This window comes from Typopeltis vanoorti, chromosome 8 (genome assembly GCF_054136105.1).
Source record: "Typopeltis vanoorti isolate ZY-2024b chromosome 8, IOZ_Tvanoo_1.0, whole genome shotgun sequence".
Taxonomy (NCBI): Eukaryota; Metazoa; Arthropoda; class Arachnida; order Uropygi; family Thelyphonidae; genus Typopeltis; species Typopeltis vanoorti.
In genome coordinates this window covers 55,668,077-55,688,537 of record NC_143556.1, presented here as the reverse complement: position 1 = coordinate 55,688,537, position 20,461 = coordinate 55,668,077, and the positions used below count along the sequence as shown (strand labels likewise).

The following is a 20,461-nucleotide window of genomic DNA, read 5'->3' as shown; positions in this document are numbered from 1 at the left end:
CTCTTGATTTAATCAAGTCTAAATTTCCCCCAGATATTTTTGAATTATTTCAATTTACCATGAATGCAGGTTACTTTACATGAGGAGGAAAATTCTACAGATTAATGGTACTGCTATGGGTCCCCCCCTCTCTCCCCCATTAGCAAATTTTTACATGGAACACTGAAAACAAAGTACTTACCACAGCTACCAGCTACATACAAGCCACAAGTGTGGTTATGCTATGTAGATGATGTGTTTACCATCTGGCCCCATGGACAAGACACTTTGGATGCTTTTGTCACCTACCTAAACAGCCAACACCCCAAAATTCACTTCACAGTAGAAAAAGATTCAAATAACTGTTTACCATTTCTTGACACATTAGTCGCCTGCCTTTCAGATGGATCACTATCTTTTTCTATTTACAGAAAGCCTACACACACAGGAAGATACCTACATAAACAATCACATCATCATCCAGTCCAACAGTACGGCATTTTAAAAACACCACTTACACACAGAGCCAGAGCCATTTGTTCTAACGATACAGCTTTGACCACTGAACTCCAATACCTGCGCCATGCGTTCTTAGCCAACGGCTACAATCCCTACAAAATAGGTAAAATACTACATAGGCCCATTACTCTGTCCTCCCCTAATACACAAGAATACAAAATGACCATTTCTATTCCCCATATCAGAGGTACATCGGAAAAGATAGCCAAAGTATTGTTGAAACATGGCCTTCGCACCACTTTCAAACCTCATGTCAAGCTGGCAACTCTGATCCGCTCGCCTAAGGATAAACTTCACCCTTTAGCACACCCAGGAGTGTATGAAGTGCCTTGTGACTGTGACTTGTCCTATTATGGGCAAACAGGAAGATCAGTGAACATCCGCCTGGAAGAACATGAAAGATACATTCACTACCATTACTATGGCAAGTCGGGACTGGCAGACCACGCTTTGGACACTCCTTCACACAGGATTAGATGGAGGAAAACGAATGTGCTATTTAGGAGTCATTATAGATCTGAAAGATTATTTTTTGAGTCAGCAATGGCTTTGAAGAATTCTCCCAACCTTAACAAATATGGTTGCATTAATTTGCCAAAAATTTGGGAGACGGTTATCGTAAGAAAAACTACTGGATAGCTGCTGGTTTTTTTTTTTTTTTTTTTTTTTTTTTTTTTTTTTTTTTCCGTCAGAGGGCGCCAAAATAGAACTTTAGATCTTTTGGCTTTTACAATTATATTGTTTCACTCACTCACTGTCGCATTTACAAGTGTGTTGTGCTCTGATGATGCTGATTTGAAAATCACCGAAATATAAGTGTTAATAAAACATCTTTGTGATAAAGGTGTGTGGTGATTGTTCAAAATATGTAGTTATTTAATACTTTTTACATAAATTGTTTATGCATTTGAAATACGTGTTTCATTTATTTTTTTTTAACTTAGCCAACTTAACCGCACCAACTGTGCACTGCAATTGTTAGGTAGGTCTCTGTTCTGACTTTGGGCACTGTGGAAAAAATAGGATACACTAAGGACACCACGAAACAAAAATGTTTGGGTACCATTGCACTAACCAGTAGAGATAAGGAAGTTATTATTCCTCTCTATAAGGCCTTGATACATCCATATCTAGATTACTATGCTTGGGTCTGATCACCTGAGTATCTTTGGAATGAGGAAGTGAAGGAGAGACGATTCAGCGGTGAGTGGTCTGTGGAGTGTTTCCTATGTATGAGAATCGATTGAGGCTGTGTGGATTGCAAAGTTGGTTGATACACAGAAAAGAAAAGAGAAGAGGGAATATGAAAGAAACATTTCAGTTACTTAAAACCAGTTCTTAAAACTTACTTAAAACAGTTCCCCTGCATCAATCCTATAAAACCAAAGGGTTTTATAGGATTGATGCAGGGAACTGTTTCAGCACTTGGCTAGACAGGGCAGAACAAGAGGTCATCATCCCTGGAAGTTGAGTAAAGGCATGGTTAGTAGTGGTGTGAGGATTACATTTTTTGCTGACGAGTGGTGAATGAATCGAATAGGTTGCCAGTGTTAGTTGTGAGTGTTTTATCTGTTAATGGGTTCAATAAGAGGTATGATATATTGTGTGAATAATTTGGGTCTCTGGCAATGAGTCTTTGGACTTCGTGGAGGTGGCTCATACAACAGTGGTGTTGAACCTTTTTTACTATGCAAGCTACTTGTCTATAAAAAGTTATTCGGTGATCTACTCTTTTATATAGATCACGTTCCCCCAACCTGATATCTGATTACGCACAAATAAACCACTAAAATTAAGCAACTAAAAAAAAAAAATACACAACTAAAAACTTTATTTGTGTGTTTAAAAATTTATTTATCACTTTTAATTATTTTCATACAACAACAAACAACAACAAAAAAAAAAAATATATATGTATATATATATATATATATTGAAATAAAATATTTATTTCTCTATTTTGGAATACCAAAGTTAGAAAAAACAACAGATTGATTACAAACTCACAAGTTACAGGAAATGCTGGTTGATTAAAAAAAAAAAAAAAACGTTAATGTGAAATTTGGCATTGTTTTGACCTCGCAATATTTTCATAGTCAAGTTGATATGAAGAAGTGGCCAATCGCAGACAATCATCCAAATGATCATTGTGATTTGGTTTCTTAATTGATTTTTTATGAAGTTCATATTTGAAAAAGCGGATTCTGACAAGTATGTCGATTTGAAACACGACAGAATTTTTCGCACAATATCAGTTAATATTGGGAATTTTTCATGTGCATACTTCCAAATGACTTCATTGTTTATTGATTTTAAATGTAAACTATTCTGAATGTTTATTATCTCAAGTTCTACTTCAGCTTGGTTTATATCAAACAGCCCACTAATTTTATTTGAAATTTCTGTGATGTTCAAGTTTTCTTGAAATGGATTATTGATAAAAGATACAATCATTTCAGTTTTATTAAAATCTTTAAATCTTGAATTTATTTCTTCCTTAACTAATTCTATTTCATGAATAAATTCTTTTAAATCATAGCGAAGCATTTCTTGATTTTGTTCAAAAAATTTTAATAAATATGGGAGATGTCTAAATTTGCGGTCATTTATATTTTTCTTTAATAAAATTAAGTATTGTTGGAAAGTGTCAATTAAATTTTTATCTCTACCTTGTAACTCTAAATTTAAATTGCTTATTTTCGTACTGAAATCTACTAAAAATGATAAGTATAACAACCATCTTTTTATCACTCAATTGTGGATAAATATCTCCTTTTTCATCAAGAAAATTTTTTATATCGTTAATTAATACAAGAAATCTTTCTAAAAATTGACTTCTGCGAACATTATTGTACAACAGAAGTTCCCTATCATTATCTGCCTGTAATTTAACTAACCGCCATTGCAGGGCTTTTCCTCGAACAGAATTTACAATTTTAAATGTAATATCCAAAACATTTTTTGTGTTTAATCTTTTACTACACAGTACTTGTTGGTGAATAATACAGTGGTACGTTAAAAAATCTGGATATTTGTCATCCTTTTTACATAATGAAACGAAGCCTGATTTATTACCTGTCATTGCAGGAGCACCATCAGTAGTAATAGACACACGTTTAAAAAGCGGGGAAGTTTGTGTTGTTTCACAAATTCATCAAATGCTGAAAAAATGTCTTCTCCCCTAGTTCTTCCCAATAATGGTATAATTTTCAAAAGTTCTTCTTTACTTGAATAATCTTGAAATACTATGCGAATAAATACCATTAACTGAGTATTCAGATCAGCACTTAAAATTTCAACTCTTCTCATAACCATTGTTTTGGAAAGTTGTAAATCTTTAATATTCGAAATGACTTCATTTTTATTTTTAAAATCAGAAAATAAAGATTCTGCTGCTGCAAGAAGCGATTCTTTTATTAACTCTCCATCAGTAAAAGACTTTTTGGCTAATAAATGACACACTTTCAAAGATGCAATAGTGACTGATATTGGTTTATTCATTACTTTCGAAATCATATTTTGTTGTCCAGAAAGTCCTGCCTTTAAATTTATAATTTTTGATTTACATATTTCGGAATTTTTGGGAAAATCTTCATCATATTTTGCATATAGCGATCGAAAATGTTTCTTAATATTACCTTTTTTTGGAATTGCTACAGATGAATTACAAATCAAACAACAACACTTTCCATTTACCATTGTAAAGAAAAAATCTGTTTCCCATGCCTTGTGAAAATGATACGTCTTCGATTTCTTTGATACACTCATGATTATCCTCAAATTAAACGAAAAGCATATGATGTGCTTTTGTTATATGTCTACTTTTGCTATCCAGTCATTACTGTGACATTGTAAACATTTATTATTATTTAACTTTGTATACTTGTAATTTCTATTAATTACTTGTGATATCTTTTACTCTATACTTTATTCTCTGTTATTCTAATTTGCTGTGCGTGCCTTCTCTCTCTCAGAATCTCTTGTTTATCTTATTACGTGCTATGTTTATCTACCTTTCGCATTACGAGTCTTATGCCTAAGATATTAGAAAATTTACTTAAAATGAGACTGCACCACTAATATCTCTGATTAGCAAAAAGAACTCAAATATACGGCTGGTAGAGTTCTCTCTCTCTTTCTCTAACACAAATTCCTACATTAAAACTTTCACAAACAGTCGTGGTCTATTCTTCTTAATTTCACACTTTGGCCAACTCGCTTAGATTCCTGCTCAACAAGTCCGATTTATTTAAGAACAGTGCAGTTCTAAATAAACAAACAGGCAGCACTCTTTTAACAAGAAAGTCAAATGACAATTATTTACGTTACTATGAAATATACACAATTTTAACATTAGGGAGATTGCTTTCTCTATCCATCTATAAAAACTCTTTAGCAAAAACTAGAACCTTCTTTCTTCAACATTAAATACTTTCTTTGACACATAAGGTTACCTACTCTCAGTTTACAAATTTTTACTTATTAATCTCTAAGCATACTCGTAAAAAGGTTACCTAAATCTGTGTTAAGTTATCTTTACACATTTGATATCAATCTCTAACATGCCAGTTGATTCTCTTATGAACATTTCTTAATACTATTAAACATATCTTAAAAGTCTTTCTTGTATCAACTATAACAGGAATTATATAAAAGTTTTGAACTTACAAAGGCTCTGTATCTCACATTCAGTCAAAAGTCTTTCACTAAACATTCTATGGCAATTCTTTAGTCTCAGATCTTCTTCAGGAAATTTTGGCTCGCCTACATCTCATCGGGAACGTAGCAGGCTATGGGCTCATTCAGCTCTGGCAAAAGGTTATTCTCCCTCGGCGAAAAGAAAAACTTACGAGCATGGGTGCTTTGGGAAATTTGCCTTGCCTTTTCTCCTCTGCTTGGGCTCGGCTCATCGAAAATGCCTGGATGACTGCCTTCTTTTTCTGCTGTTTCAACAGCTAGAGCTGCTGCCAACTGTTAACTGGATCCCTCGCTGGTCTGGAAACTTTTCTCCGGCAATTGGAACTCTTCCTTTCGGTAATTTGAAACCTTGTCTGCAGCCTAGAAGTAGTCTCTCTCTAGCAACGTCTCGAACCGAGAACCTCCTTTCTGGAAGCGGGGAAACTTCTCTCTCAACCAATGTGGATCTGGGCAGACTCTGGACTGGGCGGCCTCCTCTCTGACAGCAATTCTGGAACCTGGACCCCTTCTGCTTGCTTCAGTCCCTTTTTATTAGGCCTCCTCTGAGACCTCGCATGAAGTTTGGCAAACCCCCAAAGAATCAGTATGAGTCTTTCATCTTAAGTTTCAAGTTCGGCATGCCTTTGGTTCTCCTCCACTTTCTTTTGATTGTAAGTTGCTGGCCTTCGGAAAGTTGTTTGAACTCATTCTGACTGACTTCAGAGATGTTTACACTTAGAGCCTGCAAGCCCTTCTCATACATACAAGTTTCAATAACAGTCTTTCTAATGCCACCATGTACAGCTTCGGTGACAAAAACATTGCCTTTATTTTTAACACTCTAATATATTCTTATTAAAGCAGTATAGCTTCAAAAGAGTTATTTACAAAAACATCTAATACAAACTATACTGAGCCAAACAAAGTTTATTTTTTTACAATATTCACATGGGACTTAACCTAATTAAAAAATCGATGTAATGTGTTTTGGAATATTTAATATTTAAGCTACAATCGAGTTTTTACACTTTGCTTATAATCGTATTCACTTGGCTCGCTGTTTGACTTCCACTGTTCCAAATTAATTCATTTACCCGGACTTATAAGAAAATTACTGATTTGACAATTTTAACGAAAAATAAATAAACAATAGCAATATACTTAAAGCAAATTAAAAATAATACAAATAATGATAAATAAAATATTATGTTTTCAGTTTTAATTAAATTTGTAAGTAAGGTGGAATACACAAGAGATATACCAAAAATCGCTCTGCAATCGATGGGTTGAACACCCGTGTCATACAACAACAATAATGTGTATGTGTGTATATATATATATATATTTTTTTTTTTATTTATTTATTTTTTCCCCAAATTACTTGTGTACGTATTATGTGATGAAATACAAAAGGAATTTTTCTATATATAAGAGGATTTTTTTTTTTTTTTTTTTTTTTTTTTTTTTTTTGGTATTATGATTTTTTTAAACAAAGCAGTAATCTGAGTAGAAGACTACTTTTACTGGTAGTGAAAAAGTGATTTTAATGACATTAAAAGATGTGAGGATGGTTCCATATGTTTCCAGCCTGACTGACTTTTAGAGGTCATAGGTACGAAAACAACTGTGCCACTTTTCAACATTATCTCCCTTTACTTCACTGCACTTTAACATTTCTATCTCCTTGAAAAAATAGTGTGTACTTTTGTCTGCAAAATGGCTTAAAACTGCATCTTTCACCTCATTGTCATCTGCAAATTTTCTTCCTCGGAAGTCTTTCTTCAGTTTCGAGAAGAAAGATTTTCGAGGAAGAAAATTTGCAGATGACATAATGTGAAAGATGCAGTTTTAGGCCATTTAGTCACTGGGTGCTAGATCTGGGCCATAGGATGGGTGTTCAATCTCCTGTATACCAAAGTCCTTGACCGTGGCTTGAGCTTTTGCAACAATAACCATATGGACTGGAGCATTGTTATAAAGCAGGCCAACACCATGACTCAGCATTCCTCATTTTTTTCTCCTTTATGGTGCCGTGCAGTAGTGAAGCATGATATTTGGCATTTACTGTGGTATTCCTTTCCTTGAAGTCAATCAAAATAATTCCCCAACCAATCCCAAAAGATTGGTGGGGGAATTATTGATCCATGATCTTGCCATGATCTACTTGGTGGACTTGAGTGACCTTGGCTTTTCTTGGCGATGCTTTGCACCACTCCATGGATTACTTTTTGAAAAGAGAATCATAACAAAGGGGCACGGTTTTATCCCTGCTGGCAATGGATTCCAGCACTTCACCCTGATTCCCTTGGCAAAGCTCTAAAAACTTTGGGAAACAGGTCACACGATTCTCCTTCTGAAATGAAGAGAGAGAGAGAGAAGTCGGGGCACCCACCTTGCACTAACCTTCGTCATGTGAAGTTTCTTGTGAATGATGTGAAAAATGGTTGTTATAGGAAGCCCCAACCTTACTGAGATTTCTTTGAGCTTCAGCCATTTGTTATTGAGCAGTTTCTGCTCAACAAGAGAGAGATTTTCCTCATTCATCACGTACACAGGCTGACCATCATGAGGATCACCTTCAATGCTCTCACTTCCTAGACGAAACTGTTTAGCCCATTCCTTCATGGTGAAATATGAAGGAGAAGCTTTCCCATAAACACCGTCGATCACTGTTTGATAGCACTTGGAGAAAGCCCTTCTTTGGTGAAAAACTTTGTCACAGTGCAGTACTCAAATTTTAACATTACAGTCAATTAGCATGCCGTGTTAGTCAAACAAGTACCTCCAACTGAATGCCACAGGTAGAGAGTTGTTGAAACCAGTACACTAAGCTTCCCATAAATGGTGCTATCTGTCACGCATGGAATTTTAAAATTAGCGCGAATTTTGTATTATGCTGGAAACTTTTGGAACCTACCTTGTAACTGTGTGTGATAAGAGGTGAAAAGATAACCTCTCCTTAGTATCTCAGAATTATTACACATGCATATGCACGTAATCTCATTGAACCTGGCAAACATCATGCCAAATACTAATCATCATTTTCACAATACCTGTTGTGCTTCTCTTTGAACTCATTCACCAATAAAGCACTTAGAATTAACTGAATCATTCACCAAGAAAAAAAAAAAAATGTAATACTTAACCTTTGCTAACTGTACTCATACTTGTTCTTCCCCCTGCTCAATTGTCATGTACTGAAAAATTTTCTTTCTATCAATCCCATAAAACTTTAGTACTTATATGTCTCTGTCATATCTCCACATTTCCACCTCTCAATCCATTTTGGTAGCCCAACAATTCTTCTATAGAATGATGAGCATTCTATATGCTAACCATTACTTGGTGATTCACCTCCGGATTCCCTTCATTCATCTCCAAGAAATGTAGGTGACCAGATTTGTGCACTGTAATCCAGATGCAGCATAATCTCTATTCTTCAGTATATTTTCAATAACTAGTTCATCCTATGAGCTTTTTTTTTAAGCCACTTTTGCAGTATGCTCTCTGAACTCTTTCTTCACATCCCCAAGTCTGATTCCTAGTCTGATTCCAGCACTCCAATTTCATCAGCGCAATACACCTTTGAATTCCAAAATGCATAACCTTATACTGTCACATTAAACTGACACCCATTCTCCTTTACTTATGTCAGATGGTTGGAAGTTTATTTTTCACTTGGTTAGACTATAATAAATTTAGTTTAACGTATTTTTTTAAATACTTCCCATGCACCACCAATATCCTTCTCACCTAGCAACTGTTACCACAGGATCAAACCTAGTTCTCCTCAGTTAGTCATAATTTTCTGCTTTGAAATTCAGCATGTAACCTTTTCAAAATGGAACTGCCATACACTTAACCATCTCCCAGGTCAGTTATTTTATTTATCGAATGACGGTAATATACAACAAGAAACATAATACGGCAACGTAACAGATGTATGACAACAAAAAGCTACATAAAAGAAAGTTTTACAAAAAAATTTTCCTTTATCCAAGTGTAAGCAAACAAAGTTTGTGCCTGAAAATATCTTCAGGACTGAGGTAAGGTGGTACAACACTTTGGCAACTTGCAGCAAAGGTGAACCAAGCTCTCATCACTTCTTGTCTGAGTATCTCCCATAATCCAAAGCACATCTCCTTGCGAACATGTATAATGCTATGCATTAAGGTAAGGGCCACTATCCATACCAATTTCGACTTTTATTGAGGTCTCGTCAGTGGGAGGCAGACCCAGAAGATGAGAGCTTGGTTCACCTTTGCTGCGAGTTGCCAAAGTGTTGTATGACCTTACCTCAGTCCTGAAGATATTTTCAGGCGAAAACTTTGTTTGCTTACACTTGGGTAAAGGATTAAACTAAATTTATTATATGTTAATATGAGTTTGTTGAAATATCCTGCAGCATATTTACATCATTTTGTTGACCATTGCACTACTTTTGTATCATTAGTAAACAACTGAATATTTTCTTTCCAATCATCTCCTATATTATTAATGAATTAAGTAGATTGCCTGAGCAGTACAAAGTCCTACAGCACACTACTAGTCTTCTGCCTTCTGGATTCTACTCCTCCATAAACTATTCTCTGATGTCTCTCCATCAGCCATTCTCTTATCCATATTGCCATCTTCATGCCCATCTCCATTTGTTCCAGTTTATGTAACAGAATTCCATGCACTATCCTGTCAAATGCCTTTGTAAAATCTAGCAGTATCATTGTTTTATAGAGTTCAGTCTTAACTTTATTAAAAGAATTGAGTAAATTGAGACATGATCATTGTTCTCAAAACCAGTCTGCCCCAATACAGTATCACATTCCTATCTAATCATTCCTGAAATTTGCCTCTGTCTTGGAACTTTCTTTTACAATGGAACTATTTTTCTCTTCTTCCCTTTTTTTTGGGAATCTTCTCAGAGCTGAGATTTAAACAATTTAGTCAAAGGAAGTGCTAATTCCATATATTTTCATAATTTGTAAGCTGATAATTCATCTGATCCCATAACTATGTTCACATCATGATTCTGCAATGTCCTAATCAGCACCTGTGATTCATCATCTCCATTTCTACATTTCCCTTTATTATATATGTTACTCCAGTATCTCCAACTGAATGATATAACTTGCAAAGTGATCCCTCATAATTCAGCTATTTCATGTGTGTATGTTACCTTTCTACCTTCACCATTTATCAAAGTTATCTTAGTGTAATTTTAGTCCTTATTATTTTTATTTGCCACAAAAGAAGTCTTTGGGATTTCCTTTGGCTCACTCAGCTGATTTCCTTTCATTCTCTGATTTTGCATTTTTCTTATCATCAGGGCTTGAAAAATGCACTCATTTTTGAGAAGTGAAAATTTCAAGTGGACGAGTAAAAAAAAAAGTTCAAAAGAGAAGTTTCGGTTTAATCTTCAGTTTTACATAATGCCAATTCTGTTTTATGTCTCTTAAGTAGTTTTTTCTATGTTTACTTTACCTATCACATCTATTGGGGAATGCTGGTCATTATAAATATCTAACAGGTATTTGTACCTGTTTTAGGCATTTGTGGTTGATTATCACTTTGTAATAGAATGTGACCAAGTGAGAGGATACAATATGCATGCATTATTTTATTTTTCAAGAGCACTCAGTTGTACCATGAGGTAACCAATTAATAATGGCAACCTACAATAGATATATGGCACACAGCAGTAATTCACTTATTTCTTGCCCAGGGATGGAACATGCAGAATTTGACAGTTAGCAGTAGTTATTAAAACTTGAAAAGTTGAGAAAGAAATATTTATTTTCTTAAAATATTTCCTTATTTTGATTCTAAACTAAATGTTTTCTGATTGTTGCATGAGTTGCCACTGTGTCATATAACATCACTGGCCCTGCCTATCTGACAAAGTTTTGAAGCCAATCAAAATTCAGAATCGCAGTAAGGTATTTATATGTGCAGAGGATTTTATTTTATTGAGATTTTTTGATACTGAATCTTTTCAATGTTTACCTACAAATAACAGAGAAGAAATTGTTTGCATTTTTCCATGAAAGTGATTAAAGAAATATTATAAGTGTTAGAATTTTGCATTTACAAAATGCATGAAATTTTTCTTCATGAACTGATAAACACACTAATACTTAAGTAGTTAACACTTCAACGCTGATAATTATAGAGTGCCATGGATAATTTTAACAAAGCTTTATAAACTGACCATATCCAGGAATCAACATGTGACTTTGATATGTAAGTTGACCATGGCAGAGTACACCTAAGCTAATATCTGACGAGTGAGATATTTGCCTGACTGGTGAGCTAGCACAAAATTTTCAAACTCTAGTTATCGTGCTGGTCACCTTTCTTGCCTATGCTTTGTACTACTCGTGAGCTTGTTGATCACCTTTCTCTTTAAATTTCCTCTGGAACTTTTTAATCTCCTGTTTATTGATGCTCCTCGTCCATTTAATTCTCATTGATTTATTCTCCTGGCTGTAAGTATACATTCTGTTGCAACACATTGACCATTTATTCCATGCATTACAAACATTCTTCCATGTGGTTTCTTGTCATGGCACTATTCCAAGTAGTATACTAAGTCTTAATTACCAGTTCTGTAATTCCACATATATCTCCTATATATCTCACTAAATGAAAATTCCATACATTTAGCAATCTCCCAGGTCAAGACTGCATGATCACCCTCTCTCTCTCTCTAGTTGGTGGCTGCCTTGTTTATAGAGCAAGTGATTGCATTCAGATGCAGTCACTAAAATTCAGCATTCTCAAACCACTTATGCCTTCTATCATATATGCTGCCTCACATAATTATTTCTTAAGTATTAGCTACTTAAATTCCATTTATTTTTTCACGTGTCCTTGCCTTCTAATCTGAGTACCCATAGTTGAAGTTCTCCATCATAATTGTACATCCTGCACCTATTGACCTTATTTACTGTTGCATACCATTCACAATCCTCCTTTGCATCCCTTTGTCTTATTGAGCAACTCACTATATATTTTCTCAATGACTCTACACCAGATAGCCTCAAGTGCCATGTCTTTTGATTCTCTGACTTCCTGCTGAACTTTTCTCTTTTTGACTGCGGTTCATATTCTGTAATTAGTAATATCCCTCTCCACATACTGTTCTCTCTGTCCTCCATGAAAATATTATTCTCCTCCTCCTTACATTCTATCCCAGTAACTATATCATTCTGTAAATCTCATCAAATGCAACAAACGTTTGGCCAAGATATGAACTAACCAATGCCAAAAACTTTCTCCTTATTCCGGATACTTCTGACAGTGTATATATAAAGTATATTAGTCCTTTGGGTCTGCAGCTACCTGTACACTTTCTATTTTAATGTCTCATTCAGATTCATTACCTGAGAAACTGAATGAGACAGTAAAATAAAGTGTATGGGTGGTGTGTGCTGGTACCATTCCCACAATAATTATGTCCTGATGGGGCAGCATGCACGCACGCACTCACGCACGCACTCTCTCTCTCTGCCTGTTTGGACACTTCACTCCAGATCCATTTGAGTTCAAATCATCAGCCTTAGGTAAATCCTTTCATTTGTCGCTCATTTAACACATCCACAAATTATACATCATTCCTCCTACCCTGACTTATTTGCAATCATGGCCCTTCTTCTCCATTCTCAACTTGCCTCTATCATATTTTGGCAACAGAATTCCTGTTTTTACTTTCTATCTCTCTCTCTCTCTCCTCTTTTTTACTGCTGTTATCTCTTTCATATTTACCCTGATACCATACTTGATCTTAACACCTTAAATCATTCATACCCAAAAATGACATCTTTCTCTTTACCTTATTACCCTTAATAACCTCTTTAATATCATTAATCTTTTCACTTGAAAATGCTCTTATCATGGAATCACCGTATAAAAAAATTCTCCCTTCCCTTTCACTCTTGCTTAGTTGAACATTCCTTTCTTCTCTCCCTCCCATATTTTTTATTCTCAGTAGTACTACTCACTAGATGTTTCTCCAGTCTCTAACTCATGCTTTTCCCTATGAAAACCCGTGTAAGTGTATTATCTCTGCCTATCATTATAACTACCTCATGATTCTCAAGTTTTTTTTTGTTTTTTTTTTTTCATTTTTACCTGATGTTTGTATAATTGCACAAATGTTTTTTTTTCTTTTCACTGATAATTAAATTGTTTAATGTCACTTGTGACATAGTACAGTTTTTCCACACACATATTCACAAGATTAAAGAATAATAATCTTATTATTCTCTGCAAAAATTTCAGCCATAAATTAATAGGCCATCGTTAATGCATCAGTATAATTGCAAAGTGAAGTTAGAACAAGGAACATTTATCCTATTTACAGAGCTGAGCTGCATGCCAGAGTGCCACCATATGGGTGGTTACAAAATCAAATAAGATTACAATTAAAACTAAATTATTTGAAGTACAAAAATAAACAATATTTAGATAAATAATTGAATAACACAGCATTGTATTAAAAAAATGGGGGAGAACACACACCAATCCTTTGCCATTTTCATTTATAAGGATGAGACTTTCCCACATCTTGTCGATAGATAGGCAATTATTCTGATTTAAGTGTGGGTGATATAGAAGTGCTTCAGCACTCTCTTTAAATAGCCTCTCAAACCTAAACTGGTGCAGATGTAATAGGTGAGTATTGGAATGGAGTTATCTGGTATTAGTGGTATTACTACTCCAATTCTCAAGCTCTTCAACAAGAACTGAACATTGTCCAGTGCATCATACTATAGAATGGTTTCACATCGAGGAAGATTTAAATAAATCCTTGGCACATACAAGCCTAACTTTAAGAACAACCCTGAACCTGTACTGCATGTCCCTATCCCGTACATCACGGGCATCTTGGAGGTGATTGCAAATATCCTGAAAATATATAGTTTAGTCTGTATATTCTTCCTGTCAACGAAATCTCTGCCTGGTTATCTTATCATTCACGAAAGATAGCCGCCCACTGCACCTCTTTTACTCTCTGGTGTTTACTAGGTTCACTGTGATTACTTCTGCTCATATGTTGGACAGACAGGACATTCAGTTGAAAAACATTACAAGAACATCTATCTTATATCACCAAAAACACCTAAACCTGAAAAATCTGGCCTTGCTCAACATGGATCACTGATCACAATATCCTCTTGTCCAATACTTACCTTTCACATCAGTGCTGGTTTAAGTTTGAGGGACAATTTAAATAGAGTACTGACACACTTCTTTCATCACAGAAACTTAAATTGGAATGACTGCCTATCTATCACCAAGATTTGGGAAAATCTCATCCTTATAAATGGCAGTGACAAGGAATAGTGTATTCTCTCACGTTTTTTTGTTAAATTATAATGCTATTTCATTCAGTTATTTATCTAAATTTTGTTACTTTTTTGTATTTCAAATATAATTTTAGTTTTAGCTTTATTTGTAATCATTTGATTTTGTAACCACCTATATGGTGGCATGTGACTCAGCTCTGTAAATAGATCAGCATTCCTTATTCTAACTTCACCTTGTGGTTATGCTGATGCACTGATGATGGCCTGCTAATTTCTGGCCAAAATATTTGCAGTTTATATGTAAACTAAACATAATCAATTCTTTAATTTACATTTAAAGTAATTAAAAATTGTGTTAAATTATTAACACAATTTTTTATTATATGTTAGACATGCATATACAGTTGTCAGTTGGAGGCAAAGCAATTATATATAATACACTTGACATTGTTGCTTGCAAACGAAAGACAGTAATATGGGTGCAAAATTACTTCGACTGAGTGTAATTCAAATTATCTCTGATTTTAATTGCATCCATAGATTGTTTCACTGAGTTTGTCTCTCATCTGTTAATGATACATTGAAAATGAGATAAGAATAAGATTCATAATAATCACTCTCTTAGGAAATAATTTTATATTGGTTGATTGGAAAAATTCATTTACTGAATTCTAACATATTACTTATATATGTTTTTTTCTCTTATTTAGGATTTTTGTTTTCGACAATTAAGAAGGCTGAAAATTATAAAAGAAGGTACTTTGCCATCTGATATAACTAATCTTCTAGCAGCTTCTTCTAAGTTTGGTCTTATATTCATTGGAATTGAACATGGTAGGTGAAGTTAATTCTCAGCCTTGCTTTTCATATGCTTGTGATGTGTAGAAGTTACAAGACTGTCTTGTTATCAGGGTGGTCTGAAAAGTTCTCAGCCTAACAATGAAATTTCAAAATTATTTTTATTTTCCAATATAATCTCTCTTAAGACTAATACATTTATTCCAGCGATGCTCCAGTGCTATTATCTCGTCCCTGTAGTGGTTCTCAGTAAGATCAGCAAAATATCCCTCTACAGCTGCATTCACCTCTTGATTCGAAGAAAAACACCGACCAACAGGGAAGAGTTTTGGGAAGAGATAGAAGTCAGAGGAAGCCAAATATGGGGAATAGTGTGGATGTTCCAACAATTCATAGTGCAGATCCCTTAATTTTTCCATTGCGAAAATACCTTTGTGGGCAGTTGCATTGTCCTGATGAAAAATGATTCTTTTCTTCTGCAAAGTGGGTCTTTTCTCACAAATTTTTTCATATAGTCTGGTTAAAAGACTGCAGTAATATTCCTGGTTATTGTTTTACCCTTTTCAAGATAATTAATAAACAAAATGCCTTTAGCATCCCAAAACACCGATGCCATGACCTTTCCTGCTGATGGAACCGACTTTGTCTTCTTTAGCACTGAATAACTGGCTTCTGTCTACTGTTTTGACTGCTGTTTGGATTCTGATATGTAATGGTGAATGCAAATCTCATCTATAATAATAAATCGATGCACAAAATCAGTTTTTCTTGTTAAAACACTCCAAATGCTGTTAGAGATTTTCATGTGAGTGCATTTTTGATCTGCTGTGAGCAAGCGTGGCATCCATTTTGCACAAAGCTTTTTCATTTGCAATTCTTCATGTAAAATATATCCTACACATTCTTTTGAAATGCCTATAGTCTCAGCAATTTCATGCACTTTTACTCGCCGGTCATCCAATACCATCGTACACTTGCTCAATGATTTCTGGTGTTGTTATGCTTTTTGGACATCCTTCACATGGATCATCTTCAAGGCTGGTATGGCCACGTTTAAATTCAGCAGCCCATTTCTTAATTGTTGAAAACGAAGGTGAAGAGTGCCCATAAACTTTTATGAACTTTGAATGAATTTCTTTTGCCATTAAACCTTCTTTTACAAAAAAATTTATCCATTTCAAGGGATACAGACAACACTTTTGCTTCAGACAGCTGTATAAAACAAACTACTTGATAGAACAATTTCATACGAATTCTTATGACAGATGTACCAACTTAGAAAAAAAAATCTTGCCGATAGTGTTGCCATCTATAGTCAAGGCTGAAAACTTTTCAGACACCCTCGTATGTCATCTTTGTCTTCACTCTGCTTGGATCTTAATCTGTTAAGTGAGAGGGATATGATTTTGAAATTATTATGCAGGTTCACTAAGATATTGACAGTTGAAGCAATCAGCTTGACTTTCTCTTGCTTCTTAGCATTTGTTTTCTCTGCTGAACAGTAGGTTTCTTCAGTGTTTTATTTTCCTGAACATTAATTTACAAGCCTGTTTTCTAGGGATCTTCAATTGCTCATTCGGTAATGATGATGCTCTTTGGTTGGCAAGACATGGGTCCAAGTTCTGTCTAGGATGTGAAGAATTTTCATAACACTCCTCAACGGAAGGCAAATTAGTACCAGTCTCATATGGAATTAGATGGGCTCTTTTCCTCTAGAAACTCAGGTTTCATCTTAAACACACTGCAAATTAGCCAGAAGAACAATGTAATTATGGCTAATTTGCAGTGCATTTAACTAATGTTTACTGATTTGTTTCATAATAACCCGCCAATCTGTTATTTATCAATTGAACTAAAGAGTTCCTTTACTGTTTTTAGAAACATCAGATTTTCTAAAAGGTATATTTTTAGCTGAGAGGATGAACAAAACATTTGCTTTACAGAACATTCCAAAAGAAAAGGTACTTCATCCTTTGATATATGTAACCTTATCTGTATCACCAATACCCAATTGAGATAGAAAATGCAGAAACTCACTTTCCATTAATTACTCTTCATACACTTAAATCATCTTTATTAAAAAAATTAAAAGTTCATGTTTATTAGCTAACTCATGAGTACTATATTGTAGCTTTTTTTTCCTTCTATTCTAATTGACCTGCATATTTCTGCATTGTGTAGCTTTTATCACCTACATCCATAAGCATTAGTTTCTGTGTATCGAATCATGTTAAAATCATTTAAAACATTGTTGCTGACTAAGAGATAACTCTTAGTTGGCCTTTTACATTAGAATGCTGACTATGAGTTATTTGTATCATAGTCAGCATTCTAATAACTGACTGTGATACAAATAAGTATCATAATACAAGTAAGTATAGTTACTCCATATGTTACTCCAAATCAACTAAATATTCTTTACAAGTGAATAAGTGAGGGAAGTAACAACATATTTCTAAAATAAATACAAAAATTGCAACCCTAATCTTCCAATTTTTGTATTTATTTTACAAATTTTATTATCTCACAAGGGAAGGGAAAGGAGCATCCAGCTCAGTAGAAGTGGGTGACACTAAGATCATGTTAACATTAACAGGCATTTAGCATAAGTCACTTATTTATATTTTTTTTTATAGATGTAAACTAATTTTTCTTCAACCATTATGAGATATATCTAATGGCAAGTTACCTCATAGATAGAGTATACGAAATAAGTTTTATTCATATGCCAACCATGAGATAATTTGATTCTTGTTCCTTTACTAAAATGTTCCTAAAAAGTTAGCTACTGTGACAAGGTGAAAAAGAACAAACAAACAAAAAAAAAAACCAAAAACAACAACAAAAAACTGGAATTATATATTTTTGAAGAGAAAATACTAAGCTTGGGGGAGGACACACTTCTACCAAGGCACGTCCCCTGGATGGGGGAAACCCAAATGGGTTGCTCTGAATAAAGAGCTGTGGACCAAAGGATGTAGCAGAGGCATGCCAAGCTGGCTACATTATTATGCCAGTAACCTCCATGAGCCGGAGAAAGTCTACAAACCGAGATAGTGCTACTGCGTACGGGACAGCCGATGTGCCTACTCGAAGACCACATAGAGTAGGTGAGAAATCAGCAGTGTGGTCAGCAAAGGACGTGAAACACATAGCCACCCTCAACATAAGATCATTATACTGACCTGGAAAATTCCAATTAGTCCAGGAAAATTTAAAAAGACTGAAATGGAGTATTTTAGGTTTATCAGAGACACATTGGTGTGGAGATGGATTTATAGTCCAGTTTTATTGTCCATGAAGCTGGACTATACTTCTCAGGAAGAAAAGATAACACACACACAGAGGAGTAACATTATTAATTGAGAAGAAACTTACACACTCAGTAATTGAAATAAAACCAGTGTCTCCTAGAATAATCACAGCCAAATTTCAAGCAAAAGAAAAAGGTCAAACAATTAAAATAATCCAAATATATGCACCAGACAGTAACCATTCAGAGGAAGAAATAGAAAATTTCTATAAAGAACTACAACAGGAAATAGATAATTCCAAAAATAGAGAACTCGTGATAGTGATGGGAGATTTTAACACTAAAATAGGACAGTTCACAGCAGACAAAAAAGATGCGATGAGGAAATTTGGATACAGAGCTTACCGACAGAGAACAATTACTCCACTTCTGTAAAGCAAACGATCTAATGATTGCAAACACATTGTTCTATCAACGCCCTAATAATAAATATACATGGACATCCCCAGATGGTAATATAAAGAACTGCATAGACTATATCATCATAAATAAACAATGGAAAAGATCAGTAAATAATGTACGAACATTAAGAAGCTTTGATTTCAACACTGACCATGAAATATTAACTGCTAAAGTGAAGATAAAATTCAACAGGAAAAACAATATCAGAAAGGAAGCAAACATTAACCTATCAAAACTAAAAGATAGCTCAAGCAGAAGTTGATTTTTAGAACAGATGTGCTTGAAATTAAAACCCTTCAGCTTGCAGAATTGTCCTCGATTCTACCCACATGAATAGTAACCTTAGCTACAATTTACCAGGCTCGCATAGCAGTACTGGTGTTCTCACGAGATCACACGCACGCATATAAATGTAGCTAGAACTGAAGCGCAGACTCCAATTCAAACTTAACTACGGTTTTTGATAGCTCTGTTGTTGTTAGTGTGTAATGTTTCTGTTGGTCTTTTTGTATATACCTTTGTACTTTGACACCTGATGAAGTTGGCTTACCAATGAAACTAGTTATGTCCTTATTCAACTTTTATTCTTAATTATCTCAGTGTTTTAAGTCATTAAAATTATTGAATATAAATAAATAAATATATATATATATGTATGTATGTATATATATATGTGTATATATTTATGTTCTTTACTTCTGAGTAAGGTAGACCATCCTGTTTGTTGAGATTCTCCTCCATGTGAGGCATCTGCCATGGTGGAGGGGACCTCCCAGTGATGGTACTGGCCATTTTCATCTTTCCTGTTTTTCTTTGCTTCATGAATTTTTTGCTCTGCTTCTCCTGAGTCTTTTTTACTATCCTATTTTCCAGAAAACCATCACTAGGATCCATAGTCATGTTTGCCTTGCAGTGTTACCTGTGAACATCCAGAAAGGGGAATCCTGGTAGTCTTGCACTACCAAGGGGGATAGAACTATGCAATCAACCTTTTATTAAGAAGAAACTCAAATGAGCACAACTCCTCTTTCTTCACACTAGTGCAGTAGTCCCTGATGACATTTATTATGAGATGATTAGACAACCTCCCTTCATCTTCTGGGGATATCTCCTTCTTTTACTATACAACAGAATATTTACAGAGGGAGAGTTTTTCAAACGCTTGGCATATGTTAGTAGTCATTGCTATCCCAAAATCTGGCAAGGATATCACAGACCAAAAATTACTGTCCAATTGTTTTCATGCTTCTTGGGGCATCGCCCGGTTAAACAAGCCCCCCCTATTTTAGCTACTTAGGCACAATTTTTCATGAAGCTTATTATTATTATATTATTACAGGCAACTCCAAGGAATCCTTAGACTCATCGAAGGAGGCCCTAAACATCATGTGCAGAATTTCATATTCTGGAGAGAGATGGGGTCTTATCAAGGGTCGATAAAGAGGAAAATAACATGCTTGTCTCTGCT

At 34.7% G+C, this 20,461-nt stretch overlaps 1 protein-coding gene across 7 annotated transcripts in view; it reads left to right on the top strand.

Moving 5' to 3' along the window:
- Positions 1-20,461, top strand: part of LOC150104005 (uncharacterized) — a 534,288-nt gene that overhangs the window by 51,951 nt on the left and 461,876 nt on the right. For all 7 annotated transcript variants that reach the window (XM_090397243.1, XM_090397238.1, XM_090397241.1 and 4 more), the window contains exon 3: positions 15,191-15,314. In XM_090397243.1, the coding sequence (XP_090253369.1) occupies positions 15,191-15,314 (124 nt within the window). The remainder of the gene's footprint in view (positions 1-15,190; positions 15,315-20,461) is intronic.